Source organism: Oenanthe melanoleuca, chromosome 12 (assembly GCF_029582105.1).
Source record: "Oenanthe melanoleuca isolate GR-GAL-2019-014 chromosome 12, OMel1.0, whole genome shotgun sequence".
Lineage (NCBI taxonomy): Eukaryota > Metazoa > Chordata > Aves > Passeriformes > Muscicapidae > Oenanthe > Oenanthe melanoleuca.
Genome location: NC_079346.1, coordinates 7,560,724 through 7,577,484, shown reverse-complemented (window position 1 = coordinate 7,577,484; position 16,761 = coordinate 7,560,724). Strand labels below are relative to the sequence as shown.

Here is a 16,761-nt window from a genome sequence, read left to right as displayed (position 1 = left end):
AGATCACACATTATTTTATATTCAGTAGTGTCACCAGAAATGTAATATTTTCACAATTGGGCTCTAGGGGTCTTCTCAGGAATGCATTTAATTTACTGAGCCATGTCCTCACTATATCTTTTTCTCACCTTTATCTTTGGTGTATGAAGGTAAGTAAATTAAATCCTAGATTAGTTAGGCTTTAGTTTAGGCTAAAACATCATTAACAAAACTGAGCCTAAGTGTTCCTGCAGTGTTTGCTCACAGTGCAATTCTGGCAATGTTAATTTCTATGGCATAATTTAAATATATAATCTGTATTACAGATTCTTTCTCTATAACCAGGGAGAGACAGACAAACTGAATGAAACAATGACACACTTTTTTAATATGTTCATAAACAGTCACATTTTTCCATACACATTGGGGCAAAATCTTGTATTCTGATAGACAAAGTTTAAAAGACCAGGCTGCATAAAAAGAAGAATTTCCAAATTTACCTACTTAAATTGCACACAATTTCTAACTTTATGAAGCAAGCAGCAACAAGCCATCTCAATACATTCCCAATTACTAACAGGAAAAGATCATTGAATCCTGAACCAAAAGTAACTGCTCTTAGGCAGCCTCTGTAGAGAGATCACTCATCTGAATGCAGTACAATGTTACACTGGAGCATCAGAAGGAGAATATTCAACTTTTATTGTACAATATGAACATTTGCTCAAGAGAGATCACTGAGATGCTGAGGTTTTCATGTTTTGATTAGAAGCAGTAGAAGTCAGCAGGTTACAAGGAACAGCAACAAGTAAAATACATTAGCAAATGAATAGGGGAGACTATGCACACTTGTGCAGCCTTAGAAATCCAGATATGGTATGAGTGATAAAGGGAAATACATCTGTATCCATGAATTATGCACTCCACTTCCTACAGCAGCCTCATTTTACAACAAAGCCTCCATTGTCTGCTATGTTGGCATCTTACTTCACTCAAGACAACTCAGTAAAACATAATTTACCCAATTACCTGCTCAGAGAAGGTGCTTGACCCTCTGCTGAAGCTCTGCAAAGCAATTATGGGGCCTTTTGGAATCACTGTACTTGGTAGTCTCACTTACCATTTCAAACCACAGAGGAAAACATTCTCTGAACAGAAGAAGGAGCACAGGTGAGCACCTCTGGATACATAGCAAGTGGGAGACCCTGCACATGCTCCCCCCTGGAGCAGCCAGTGGGGGAGAGAGCAGCACTGGGTATGAGTTACCCCTGCTGCATAGTGGAGAGGAGGAAAACAGGGAAGGAAGGACTTCATCCTACCTAAAAACAATAGGAGCCAGAAGAACTGAAGCCTGACAGACTTGCATCTCAAAACTCAAGTTATTTTACACAAGTATATGGAAGTCTAGTACTGCATCAGAGCAAAGCAGTTGTGATCAAGATTTTCCTTTTTCCTTAAGCTGCATCTGAATAAACCTCAGGTCTCAGCACCTGCACACATTGAGGGACTACAATAAATTGGCTTTACCCTCACAGGACTGACCTCTAGACCAGGCAGCCTGAAGAGATCAGGTTATGGCATCATAGATCACTCTTTATGTTCTGGAGAAGCCACTAGGATGGCACATCACAGTGGCCTGCCCCTTCATTCCTGTATGTTTAGGGAGCATTTCTGCCTATCTCTCACGTGCATGGCATGCCCTCTGCTTCCCTCTTGGCTGCTGAAGGTTGCACTGGTTTGGGCTGGGTGGAGTTAATCTCCACAGGAGCTGCTAAGGGCCAGTTTGGGATTTGTGCTGCAAACAGCTGTGACAGCTCAGGGATGTTTTCACTGTTGCTTTGCTGCTCCTCACCCCACCCTGTGGGGGTGCACAAGGAGCTGGGAGGGGCCACAGCTGGAACAGCTGATCCCAACTGCCCCAGGGGATGGCCCAGGCCATGTGGTGTCATGATCAGCATATGGAGCTAAGGGAAGGAGAAGGAAACCAAAGAAGGTATGGAAGGAAGAAAGAAGTGAAGAGGTGTTCAAATTGCTCCATGGGATGGGGCCCTGCTCTTCTGAGGATGGCTGAACATCTGCCTGCCCATGGGAAGCAGAGAATTCATTCCTTAGTCTGTTTTGCTCATGTGAGCAGGCTTGTGCTTCACCTGTTGGACTGTCTTTATACCAAACACTGAGTTAGTTTATTTTTATCCTTCCAATTCTCTTTCTTCCTGCTGCAGGGGAAGAAGAAGGTGGCTATGTGGTGATTAGCTGCTGAACCAGGGTTAAACCAGAATAGAGGCCCTCTAAACATAAGGAGCATGAAATGGTTGCTTGTGAAATTATGAAATAACTTTTTTAGATTATAATTATGGTACATCAAGGAATATCAATGCATGTTTCAACAGAAAAATACCCTATATTAGGCTCTTCAAAGCAAGGACAAGAGATGACAGATTAATGTTGGATCACTGGATCTCCTCTTAGGAGTTGCAGTAGGAAGTTCATGCCAGGTGCCTCTCAAAAATATGTTCCTGAAGAAAACACATAGTTGTATTACACTGAATAGCACAAAATATCCCAATATGCTGGAAACAATAAGCAATAAATGAAATTTCCAATTGACTTTCCAGCAAATCTATTCTCATTACAAATGGAGATTTTGCATGTATTGCATTACTTATGGTAATTGTGTGACATCTATTATGAATAACCATGTATTCCAATCATCTCTTTTAATTATATTCTGCTGCAAGAGCAAGTCATGCAATAGCTTGCCCAGACTTAGTTAACTGTGTGTGTGCTGCATATCATTTTCTAATGGCAATATTGAGAACAAAAGGTGCACAAACTGTAACAGGAATGGCTTGTAACTGTCATCTCCTTCATTAGCCAGAAACTACTTAAACAAGTAAAAAAACCTGAACTTAAATCCAATTATATACTGAGGGAAAAAAAGTGTTTGTACTCCTTTCTTTTCTACTTTTTTTTTGTGGTAATTGGTACCTGAATGCAAAGCTTGTGGTTATCTGCTATTATCTGCTATTGATGCAGGTACATAAATTTTCTATAATGTCAAAAGGGCAACAGCAGCAAACACCTCCTTCATATTTGTTATCTACTGTCCATTTGTTTGTTTGGGTTTTACAGATATGATAAAAAGGATATGATAAAAGGATAAAATACAGGTTTGTTCAATAAGCACACCAATTATAAATTTGCTCTCTGCTAGACTAGAAAATAACTGCTGGACTAAAAGTATTCATTATTTATAGAATCACAGATCTGTTTAGGTTGGGAAAGAGCTTCAATCTCATTAAGTCCAGCCCTCTAATCAGCACTGCCAAGGCCATCACTAACCCAAGTGCCACATCTACACATCATTTCAGTCCCCCCAGGGACACTGACTCCCCTCTGCACTGGGCAGCTGGGCCAGGGCTGGACAACCCTTTTGAAAAACACATTTTTCCTAATGTCCAATCCCCCCCCTCAGAACAACTTCAGGCCACTGCTCTGTCCTATGGCTTGTTCCTTGGAAGAAGACACTGATCTCCACCTCTCTCAACCTCTTTTCAGGTAGTTGTAGAGAGTGATAAGATACACAGGACTTCACAGTTTTTAAACAAGAATGCCTATTATTGTGTTCAACCTCAAAAGAAACACACATTTAATATTTTCTGAGTCCTGCCTCAGTTTCCTGCCACTTTTCACATGAAAGTTTGCTACCACTAAATTTCATATCCTTCCACACTGCTTTGCTCTTCTGCTTTATAAGCTTGACTTCTTCCAGCTCCATAGACAGAGATTTTTCTCACTAAACATTTGGCCAGGTTTCTTGCTGTGCTAAAATAAATTCTTTTACCAGGTATTTCTGTCACCTCAAGACAGAAATCTCAAAGTAGATTCACTTCAGTTACTTTGCAACTACACTTGTAACATGCTTTGAAAATTGATAATGAGGGTAAACATGACAAAATGGGAGTTCTTCTGCATGTCCCTGGAGCTCATAAGGAGACAAGCAGCTCCACTTTTAAAAGACATAATTACTAAAACACCTTCAGAATTGGACAGTGAGTGCCCCCTCTCTACAAAGCAGTAGAGCAATACATGCATAATGTGGTTTAAGCCATTCCTAAGTCCCAATCAATGATGACAAATAGGTGGATAAAAGCCATTAGACAAAAAAAGGAATTGGAATTTTTAGCTGAATTTTAGTATTTGTTAGCAATGCAGTCATGAAATTTAGTTGTATAAATCAAACTTATTATGACACTGCTGGCAAGCCCAGAGATCTCATTACTCTCCACACAGTCAGGGTTGAAGGTTGGTTCAACACATGATTATAAGAGACTGCTCAGCTCTCCATAGCCCTGGTAAGGAGCAACAGGCTCCAGCCTAGGAGCTACTGCCTCTCCCTTATGTGGCCTTACACAACCTCTTCTGATGTCTCAGACAACTTGTCTGAGAAAGTCTTACCACCAATCTGCTCAATACATGTAAATAAGTAATTTAGCTGGTAATTTACTCCATTTGCAAATGGACAAGAAATACTTTGATTTCACTTTCTTTTTTTCTTTTCCCCTTTCTATTTACAGTGTTGGCACAAAGGATTTAGAATGGGATTTTCATCAATAATAGTATATTAATGCAACTATAACAATGCAAACAGACTTGTATATCCTTCTGGTGAAGGACATCCTCTTTCAACAGTCAGCACCTTCCAAGCAAGACAAGATTTGAAGGGAGAGAAAGCATTTTTATCAGACCAGATGAGACAGCTGAACTCCATCCCCACAAACAAGTCATACAGACAAGCTTTTGTGCACAGAGCCCTGAATCTGTTATCTTCAGAGGCAGCACTTCTTAATGCGAGTCAAACACCCTCCTTTTGTTTGTAGACTGCAAACAAAATGACTCCAGCCCTGAGATAATTAACTGGCCTCTCTGTCACCAGCAAGTTCGAGTGGTTTGCATACACAGAGAGGATCAGTCATTCTTTGGGTGTTTGAGGAGAGCCCTTTTCCCAGAAGGGAGCTGGAGAATACAGCAAAGCTGCTCTCCTGGCTTGGTGCTGCCAAGGGCACAGTCCCACTCCTTGCACTCTGTACAACATAGCTTAATTTTGCTAAAAGTTATTAAGTATAGGAACTGTTTTTCTTACACTCATTTGTGAAAGTAAACGTTATAAGGCATTAAAAAATCCTGCTTGAGAGATCAGTAAGAAAGAGCCATGGAACAGTCTTATTTGGGATCTGAAGTAAAAAAATTCAATTTTCACTGATACTCAACAGCTTCAGATAACTTACAATACATAAAGTAGGTTTGAATTTCTTCTGCATTCCTGATGAAGAAATATATTTTGTACTTGCCCCCTGTTTTCATATAAGATGCATCATTTGTATGTGTTCTTCTCATTCAGGAGGTCTTTGCTGCACCAGCAAAGGAACTGCATCCCCTTCCTCATGCCCTCCTCCTCTAGAGTTATTACACATTTTGAAAAACTCATGTAACTGTTATTGTACCAAGCAGCATTTTGTGTCTCCATTGTGATTCCCTTGCATCTCCAGCCCCATATTTAAATTACAAAGTCTTTACCAAACCCCTTTATTTTTAGCTCTTTGCTAAAGAGCTAAAGGGAACATGACTGCTTCCTAACAACATGCTAAACAAACTAATAATAACAGTAATGTATGGGAAGCTTTGTAATGAGCACTAAAGGAAAGAGTACTTTCCCACAAGATTAGATATGTCTAACAAGTTGTTGAAAACATGCAAAGTGTACATTATTGCAATATGTAGATATAAACATATATTCTGCAATATAACTGAATTTTATTTTCTTAATCTCAGTTTTATGGTAAATATTAACACTTACTTGGGCTGAAACTCATAAAATTCATACTTATGGAGCATAAATATAGATATGATAAATGTGTAATGTACAAATAAAATCATAACAGCAGTTCTCTAAGTTTATGAAGAATTAAAATTTCATGTACAAGATAAATACCATGATTTTCAACCAAACATGTGAGAGAATATCACTGTTCTTTCCAGTGTGCTATCTTCAGTGGAAACTCTGCCAGGTCTGTAGCTAAATGAAAATTGCTTTGAAAATATATTAAGTAAAAAAACTAATTCTAAAGGATTCTTTTAAAGTGCAAAGCTCATAAGGAAAGCATTAGGAAACTATTTGTGGCTCTCCAGAACACATCAGTCTGGAGCAATACAGTGGCTGTGACAGCAGATGACAGGGAGCTCCCAGCCAGACAAACTGCAGCACAGCAGATGCTGTTCTCACACTGCCTGACCCTGGATCCTGTCCCACCCTGCAGCAGACCCAGAACAATTACACTGCAGCTCAGGGTGTTAGCAAGCCTTTGAAGGGAGCATCTGGTTCAACTAATGTTTTCTCTGCTCATTAATAACAGGAACAAGCAGCAGTAACTCACAGAACAGCACATGGCCTCAGAAACAAGTAATGACCATTAACTCCATGTAGTGATGAAGGTGCCAGAAAATATCATATGCTTTGGGGTTTTGTACATGGTCTGTTCCCCAAAATCAGAATATTTTCTGCTGGGAAAACTTAGATATCTAGGAAAAAGAGCAATACAAAATAGTCCAGTGAAATTCAGTATATAACAGTTACACAGTCTTCTTTTTTTGTTTCCATTTTGTTGGCTTCTTAAATGAAAAAACCTTTTCATCATCAATCCCATATGAAAAGTTGTTGTAAAGTGTTCATTCTAATTTATTACACACATACATGTGTCCTTAGTAATGGAGCCAAAGTGTCCACCACAAATTTCTATAAAATTACTTGGTCTCAATAACCCTCATCTTGCTGTTCCCAGCTGGAAAGACTGTTCCTTTTAATAACCAATTCAATAAACTGCTGAAAAATGCTTTGTATAATATAGTATTGCCATAGATCTGCTGTTTGTCTCTGTCATTACATATTGCATTCAATCAATTTACAAATGTTGCTGTGTTCCTTTTGTGCTAGTTCTTCTTATGGCATCCTGAACACAAATCTAAAGATCAATACCTTGTCTACTGAAAAAAAGGGACATAACTAATGAATAATTTTATTTATAATAAAAAGTCCTAGTCCCCAAATGGATTCTGCTAATGTTGAAATTCATTTTTCATATTTAACACAAGAAGAAAATAAGTACCCTGCACAATACCATGAGGAAGGCAGTGATAAAAACCAGCTCATATTTATTGAAGATGTGAGCAAAACCATGTAAAGCTCTGGTGCAGGGCTAAGAAAATATCAATAAAATGGTAGGTCATTCACAAGGTATTTGTTACCATATTAAAGCACAATTAGTCCATGTCAAAGAGCAGATGGAATTTGTTTCAAACAGCACTACAGTTCTGCTCTATGGAACTATGGAAGCAGCAAGGCTCTGAATGAAGTGATTCCAGAAAGAAGGCAAGGAGAAGCTGAGCTCATGCTGCTTGCATGAGCTGATTCAGTTGGTCTTGAGCCTTTTGTGTGACAGAAGCAATGCATTTGCTGACTGTAGACACATCCCTGCACTGCTCCAGCTTCTGAATCACTGCCTCCTCCAAAACAGGCACAGGGCTGTTCAAGGGAGCCACAAGTGACTTCTTTTCACAATCACTCTCTGCAAAGCAGCAAGCTGACAGAACAGAGAGGAAACAAGGACTCTTGTAAAAAAGGGAATGGGTACATCTATAAGGGTATCCCAGCAAGCTTCCAGAATACCCTCTCCACTCCCAAGCCTACAGCCCAGATGTGCACTGAATACAGTACTCATGTTCCCACCCAGATTTCTGCCTCTGCAACAATGCCAGAAAGTCACCAAAAAAGTACACCCCAAAACCCAGGATCTCATTAAACAATGCCAAGTGCCTTCTTCTCTGATATTGGACAAGGAGAAGGCAGGAGCAGAGCAGGTACAGACCCCCATTATTACAGGTGTTAAGTGACAATGAATTCAGGCAGCCTGTGGTCTGACACTGCTGTCTCTGCCTGCTAGGTGACAGCAGGGGACTGGATGTCCTGAGGGGAACAGGCACTACTCCTGCACCCTGACCAGCTGCAGCTCTCTGTCTCCTTGTGCCAGAAGAGGTCAATGTTTCCTACTGTCACACACACGTGCACACTGTGGCCTGCACACTAAAGATTCCAGTTTAATGTTGGATATCCCCTACTCAATAACAAGAATCCAGCCCATTCCTATCCAAGAATCTGCAGTAATCACTCAGAGGGATCCCAATACAAACAGGATCTTAGTCTGTGAACTCAGTGCACCCACTGGACAGAAGTCTAATGCTGGGAAAAACAAGTCAGGAACAGGAGAGCTCCTGCTGTCCAGGAACATGAGAACTCTTTCCTTAACATAAATACTGTATTCTTACTCTACCTAATTTTGGACTATTAGCACAACTTGCCTTTCAAATGTCAAGCTAAATTCACAGGACTGGCAGCTTGAAATAAACAAAACACAACTTTGCAATGTGTTAACTGAACCAGCCTGCTTTGGCATTGTTCAAGACACACTGAACTCTGAACACTGAACAAGGCCATTGTGACAGACTTTTTCCCAGAGTATAGTTTTATTTTAAAACTATTACTGCAAATTCATAATTCCAACTCTATGTTCTGTTTCAAGATGGAATTTCAACCTTACTAGTTAATTAAAGCCACCACCTGGAGTGATATGGCTTTCAAACTGATTTCCTTTGTCTCTATAATTCACATATATTAATATTTTATTTTCTACTGAAAAAAAATTGTCACACATGTGCCAAAGACAAGGCAGATAAAATTATTGCAATAAAACAAAGAAAATACACTTCTTACTGCCAGGTCTCAAGATGAATGCTGCATTATACAGACATTTAAAAGGCTTACAACTGCAAATTGCTCTATTTTACATACTGTATTCTAGCCTTTACATCAAGATCTCTCCTAATTTCTTCTTATTGTAATGAGAAAGGAAAAGGGTTGGGTTTTTATTACCTGAACATTTATTCAATAGAGAAACAAAGACTACATTATATATTACAACACAAGCTATTAAAACAATGTGACACTATAAAATACACTGCAATACTCATTAAGGGATAACAAAGATAAACTCTGAGCAAATGAATGTATCTGCCAAAAGTCAGCAATAATTATACAACAAGAGTTTATAATCTTTAATTATTTAAGAAGGAAAGAAGCTTGTAATAATTAAGTTTTATGGGCTCCTTAACTTGTCATTACTGGGTGCTCACAAAACTTTAAAACAAGAATGCTTCATCTGAAATACTTTATTTTTAACAACAGATGCAATTGTTCACTTACTGATTAATTCAAAAAAACAGTCAAATATTGTTTGTAAAATCTGCACTCACAGACCAGATAACAGTTTATTTACTTTCTGATCCACACAATGCATACAGCAACTACTCAGACATTTACAGGCCCTGCATCACACAGTGACTGATGTGACACTGTCTTTATATAGCTTTGCAAATGGTTCTTGTTATGACAAATCTGTAAATCATCTTGGATTTATGTCAGGAATTTCAGAACCCCAAAGATCAGGAAAACTGTTAATTTTATTCATTAAATTATATTGGTGAGACAGTAGCATCTTTAAAGAAGTCTGTACATCTTTGCCATGACCTGACTTCTGACACACACAAGCACCATTCAAAACAGGCAGAGAGAAAAGTTCAATCATAATCTACAGAAGTGATGGAGGAAAGGAATGTTCCATATTTCAGAAGAAATATATTTGTGGGTTTAAAAAATATATATTAAAATTTACTTGATTTTAAATTATGAAAGAAACAACATAAAACTACAAAACTAACAATAAAACTTTCAATAAACTCCAGCCAACTTCCTTTTTTCCCCAAACACAGACATTCATTGCCTAACTGAGCTCCTACTACAATTTTATCATGAACCTCTATGGAAAAAGTGATCAGTCTTGATTATTTCTGGAAAATGCACTTTCAGCCACTGAAATCAGCACAAGGTATAGAGCAGCAGAATTTTGACTGGAAAATAACACACTACACTACAAAATAGGTTAAGTAGGTACATTGAGCATCTTGTATAATCAAGTTACAATACAGTTTCTTACTCAAGAATTTTACCTACCCTATGAGACTTCACATTTTCATCATGAAATGTGTGCACTATACAGATGGTTTATTTAATCCATTCCCACCTAAATTAATCAAAGCAATCTGTCCCCCCAAAAAAAAAAGTCTTCAAAGTCTTCATACGGGATTCTACTGGCATTTGACAAATGCTGTACATTTAGCCAGGAAAAGTTTCAAACCCTCCATAAAGAAGTTACCACATCTGAAAATAAGTGACATTATTAAAAGGGAAGCAGGATGTGTTGTTTAGCATAATATGGAATTTATACAGTTACCACCTCAGATAGACTTTAAAATGCTTTTAGTAGCACCTGGTTGTTTATACATCTTCAGTGGTGAAAAGGTCAATGGAAATTCACCTCGAAGGTCACAGTTGCTAAGCAACTGTTTTCGGCAGTTCTGCAACACTGATCAAGCATCTTCTGATCAAGCATCACTGCCTGGATTTGGAATAAACCCGTGTCACATCCTACCTGGCCTTCCAAGAGCCCGAGGCAGCCCTGCCTCCCCAGGACCCCGGGGAAGGGAAGGATACGTCCCGGCAGCACCGGCCGGCGGTTCACCAGAGCGAAGCACAGCTCTGTCCTCAGGAACACCACCGAGGGCTTGATGAGGTGCTGCCCGAACCTCAGCATCATCAGAGCTGATCCTCAGGGCCTGAAAGAGACAACAGTTAAGATAATTAAGGGACTGACTCTGCCTTTTCAAGCAATAGCAATGAAACAGTCAAACAGTCTATGAAGCTTCTAACAGAAAGCTGGGCTCGCCAAGGCATTGGATGTCTTGGAATAGTTGTTACATCTCTCCTAAAATGATCACATCTTTGAAGGAGTGGTGAAAAAGGCTTTTTTCCAAAGAAAAAAAATTTACATATCATTTCTTAAACCCTTCTCTTGTCGTCTTGGCAGGGCTACTAAATTGTAGAGAATGCAATTTCTCCCTCCCGTTTTCATTTGTCCTGCATTGTAAACATTTGGGTCGTATGTTCTTCGAAAAGCACAAATAGGATTTCACATTCTTTCTGCCACAGTGCAAATCAGTGCACACAGGACTTATGAAATAAACCACATTTTCTTAATCTCTTCATTAAATACCTCAACTGAAGAAATACTAGCAAACTGAAAGTTTATTTAGCCATTTTCCATCCACACTTTCTAGCTTGAACAACTGGAATGTGAAGACAATCAATGCCACATTTTCTCTTACAGAAAGTCAAAGAATTCCACTTTCATTCACTGAAATTTCCTCTCTTCATGACGAGAATGAAAATCCCTCTTAAATAGCTACAGCACAGTGCCAACTGTGTCTATTTTAGGTCCTTAAGCCCTAGAGTATTTAAAGTATTTAATTCAATCAGAAATATCCAAGGTACTGCAGGGTAAAACATGAAGAAATGACAAATTTCATGTGACAATACTTCAGACACATTGGAAGCATTATACTCACATTATCCAGCTTGAACCAAGTGACTAACCAGGAAATTCAGTTTTATATGTTGCCTGAGATGGGGAAATCTACTTCTACCCTCTAGACATGGAGGGTCTTTTGTTGCACTTCTTTTCTTGCAAGATTATTGTGTTCAGTAAGACCTAAACTTGGCTCTTAATCTAAGAGATTTATTATAATTCATCATCCCACTTGTACCTGCTCCCACAAAAAAAAAGTACACAAAACAACTCCCTCTAAGTGCACACACTTTGAAAATGTCTTTGATAAATACTTCTTCTTCTAAAGGAACTGCTGGCTTTGTAGTGGTCTGATTCCACAGAAGAACTTAAAATAAGGGCAGCAGATGCATCTAGTCAGGGTTTACACCAGAAAAACACGTATAAATCTTAGTATAAGATACAGTAACAAATCAGATTACTACATTTCCATGTAATAAACATTTTCTAAGCAGGCACCATGTCTTGTTTTATTTTCGAAAATCACAGATGAAAGGAAATGCTTGAGCAGACCATGGAAGAGTGGAGATTTTAACTAAGCCTGTTTCAAAGATTTGAAAAGGTTCTACATTCTTTTCCACAAAAAGTCAACAGAAGATTAAGTGTCTGAGATGTGTCCCTTAGCATATATTAAACTTGAAAGTTGACAACATACAGAAATCAAGTCTCTTTAGCTACTAGAAGAATTGCTTAGCAGAGAAAACACCTGCTATCTTGTGCTGATGCTTGGAAAAAATAACTGTTAGGAACTTCAATCAATCTGCCTCATTCCTCTTAAGCAGTCCATCAGCAACCCCCCATGGGGGGTTTTCATTCTGATTAAAACATGCAAGAATGTTATTACAGAATTCAGTAAAGAGACATGGCTCTCTGTGCAATGAAGGAAATGTTTCTGACAAAGGAGAGGAACACATTTCATAGCCAGGACCACCCTCCAGTGATGAAATAGTAAGCTGGTGCCTCCAGAAGCTGGAAAATCAAATTTACCACCTGCCCTTCCACCTGGCAATACTATGGACAGAAGTTAAAGTACTACTGATAATTTCTTGTTCTGTCTTCCAGAACACTGAAAAATAAAGGTACTGTCCAGAGGCATGAGACAGACTTAAGCACAGAAACAAGGCTTCAAAATCACAAATGCTAAATGTAAAATATGATGATTTGAAATTTAACTTAAGGAGGGATTTGGTAATCAACTGCAGAAGTCCTCTGGCTGATTGCTGTCATAACCAAAAACAGCAGAATAGCAAAATAAGATTGGTGACATTAGGTTGCCTGCACTGTGTTTTCATCATGCACCTATCACATGATATTTACTTGCTTCACTACCTGTCTTGTTGTAAAAAGGCCTAGAAAAATCAGTAAAGTAAAAGCACTAATCTCATCCCTCTTCTTGCAATTGCTTGAAGAATCACATTACAGACCAAGTGGGCTGATCCAGAAATACTAGAACATTAAAAAATCTCATGGAAAGAATTGAAGCATGTATTAAAACCCTTTCTATTTGTTTACTTTGCAAAATGTATCTGAATAACATATTTCTATCTCTTGATTCAGACTAAATAAATGTGTTTCAAATCAATGTGTCAGTTGTACTGGTTGTGCTGTTTAATATTGTGGACTTCCCAGTGCTACTCTCTCCAAGTCTGCAAAGAGATTATGGGAGACTTTTCTTAAATAATTATTCATGGTCTATTATATCTTACTTCAGCTGCCTTCTGCCCTAGTGATCCTCTGTGTTTTTTCTGCACAGTACAGTCATCTGTGCTCAGAACCAACACAAATGCTAAAAAATGCATTAGGGAAATAAATAACGGGTACAAGTGAAATATCCATGATTGTGCAGCAAAACACTACAGCAAGGCTGGAATATTCCAGAGGGCTGCCAGGCTGGAAACTGCTACTGGCAGAGTACATTTTTAGTCATCTGAACTCTACCATTTATTGCTTGCATGGTCTGAAAACCAGCAGGAATCAAAAGAGCACAGGTGTGTGCACACAGGTCATGAGATGCAAACTGTGTGTGCACAAGGCTCCCCAGTTCCCAGACTGGATTGACCACACTAAGTCTGCTCCTCCAGGGATTCCCATTTTCCACATAAAGAGGAGGTCAGTGCCATACAAACTAGAAGCCATACATAATTGGTTAAAGATGTTTCCTCTTTAATGATGGTAGCCTTTCTAATCCCCAGTAATAAGGAGGACAATTACACAGTAATGTTAGAAAATGAAAGAAATCCATTTCTGATTAAATTTCAGCCCAGTTTAACACAGTTTCTATTCTGACTATTCAGATGAAAAGTGTATTTACTCTTCTTCATATTGCAGATATACATTACATTGCCTATTTCATCTGCCTCATTTTCCTAATTAAATTCCCTTCAAGCTGTGTTACTGCAGTTGTAGGTGGGAATACAGTATTAAAGGCTAACACAGCAAGTAGACTAATTTTACAGCCACAACAGACTACAAATCTGAACAACCCATACTAGGAAAAGAAAAGAAAATAAAAAGACACTGGAAATATACATTACACCCTGAAAAATATGTTATATATATTTTTGAGAGGAAATCTATACACATCTCAGTTTTCCAGATTTATTCTGTTTCGGGGTTAGGGGCTTTGGTTTGTGCTGAGTTTTTAAACAACATAAGCTGTAGAATCATTTGTGTCAAATACACAGCAAGAAATCTGAACAGAAAATAAGTTCTCTTCTGGAGAGAAGATAAGTTCACCTAAAAACAGGTCCATAGGACATCAAGATGGATTTCTGCTTGTTATAAGTCATCACTAGACTTGGAGACCTGGAAAAGTTTTGGAAGTTTGCTGATTACAAGGAATGATGCCAGCAGTTCTTTAATGTTCTCTTCCTGCTGCCACAGACCTCCCCACTGGATGCTTGATTGAGATGGTGTTGGTAATCCAAAATGCCTCTATTTTTTTTTTTCATACAATTACTCCTCCTTAGAACAAGGTGTTGAGATCAGCACCTGCTGGGAACTAAGCTCAAGGCTTTTCCTGAGAATCCCCTGAGTGCTGTTTTAGGAAAGCTGCACATCTGGTTGTAATGGGAGAAGATGAGATAATTCAAAAATGGGCTGCTAACTTCAAATGTGTGTATTAAAAGAAACCAATTACAATACCATTATCTCTCTGTGCTAATAGGAAGGACTGTTTTAGAAACAATCCCAGAAGTATTCTTAAATTTTAAAGTTTATTTTACCATATTAACATCACCTGTTCATGAATGTTGGCAGTCCTGATTCCTATACTCAATTTCACTGTAAAAACACTGCAAATTTATGTGGCAAAACAAAAACTTCTTCCTTTCTAAGTTTAAGGTCTTACAAAAGTACTATTCCTTTTTAATTCACCAAAATAAGAAAACCTGTGTTACACACAGTAGTTGAGGGAACAAAGGCTCTTTACCCTTAAATTTATATTTGGCATCTTTCCCTCTCAAAGGGAAAGGTTATGGGGAAAGTGTTAGTCCTACTCAGGCATCTGAATTCTGCCCCATATTCAAGAAATAATACACAATGAAGACCTGTCCTGCAGGCTACCTTCCCTCCTTTCATATTTTGGAATTTTTTACTTATTCCCTCCTCTCACTGCCACTTTGTAAGGGTGAAATCCACAGAAGTCAGAATATTACTTATTTAACTCAAGCACCTAGCAATAAACATCTTTGTTGCTAGCAGCCAGGATTTTTCATCAAGGAATACCTAAAAACACTAATAAAGAGAAATTATTTTATTCTAAAATCACTTAGTTTTTCTACTGGCTCTGTCCCTTGAACAGCTTTGTCTCTTGCACTCTTCACTCCCACTCTTGCACAAGATTTAACTACATATTTTGTGTTCTTCCAGTTCCAGAAAATGGCCTCTAATTAAAACCTCCTCTCCCTCTCAGTAAGCCAAAACATCACATGCTATGCTATTTCTGTTCTGAAAAAGCCAAGAAGAATTACAAACCTAGAAAAGGTGCTCCTGTATCTTTGACAGCCATAGCCTAGATTCTCTCCATGGGAATGGTATTTAATGCTCTACATGATGTTGAAGGAAAAAGCTTGTGTGGATTATTTCCCATTTTCACCACCCACAGAAGCTACTGAACAGCAAGCCCATTAAATGTGATGCATGTAACCAATCCTGTGGCATTGACAAGGACCAATTCCTCCCATCACAGACAGATTATGATGGACTCGAATCTACTACACGTGGCTTCCCCTGCTCAATCTAGCAGGGAAGAAAACATCAAAATTATTACTGTTTAAATATACAGCCATTTTCTTAGCACGGTCAATTGAGCTAAATTATCTGCACTTCCAATGAAAATAGACTGTGGCCTGCTGCATGGCACCTAAGCACCTTCCCATGTGTGATGCCACAGACATCACCTGCAATCCCACAGCTTTGCCTTGCAGCTCTGCCCCCTTTTCCCTGAGCTGCAGCAGCATTTCCCAGCCCCTCTGGGACTGCATTTTCCATTCTGCTCTCAGTCTCACCCCTGGAAATCCTGGTGGTGGTGTTATACTGGGTTTTCCTAGGGCATGAGAATTGTCCCTTCTCCTACGTGGCTTGGGTTTTGGGTTGCAGCAGTGGGGCCAAGGAGGAGACTGCACAAAGATCCCTGAGAGAGCAGCAGCCCATGGACAGCAGTGACATGAGGGAGCTCTGAGGTCCTGACAAAAACCAGACAGTTCCCAGTTATACTGGGCCTGCCTGGGATGGGCTTTTGTTACAGGAGCCAGTATGGTCCTGCAGTGTGGTTTTGTAACCAAACCAGTGCTGACAAGACATCAATATTTTGGCTATTGCTGTACAAGGCTTGCTCTTTTTCTCCATTCTGCCCAACACCAGTGAACTGATGTACATCTTCATCTTTGGCTCCTGACAGAAAAGCTACATTGCCCTGAAACCTGTCTCTACATACTTTGTGCAACCAGTCTAGCTGGCTCATATCTAAACATATCTACATATAACAACCTATCTAAAGCAGAAACATAAGATATCTAAAGCAGAAAATGCACAAAATTCTAGCAAAGGCACTGCAGGCTATCTAAAAGCTACAGGTCAAATAAAATACTAGTGTTCTCATTTTTGTCTACTAGCACACACATTTACTTTCCAAAATTATCCCTTTTCTGTCTACTTGTCTACTGCACCTGGTCAGAGTGTGTGGGTACACATTGGCAACATGCACATAAGT

General features: G+C 38.9%; 1 protein-coding gene across 5 annotated transcripts in view; it reads right to left on the bottom strand.

Annotated features, from left to right (window-relative positions):
- The window catches only part of FHIT (fragile histidine triad diadenosine triphosphatase), a 518,320-nt gene that overhangs the window by 375,601 nt on the left and 125,958 nt on the right, over positions 1–16,761 (bottom strand). For all 5 annotated transcript variants that reach the window (XM_056501684.1, XM_056501683.1, XM_056501685.1 and 2 more), the window contains one exon: positions 10,640–10,761. In XM_056501684.1, coding sequence (XP_056357659.1) covers positions 10,640–10,742 — 103 coding nt within the window. In that variant the 5' untranslated portion in view covers positions 10,743–10,761. The remainder of the gene's footprint in view (positions 1–10,639; positions 10,762–16,761) is intronic.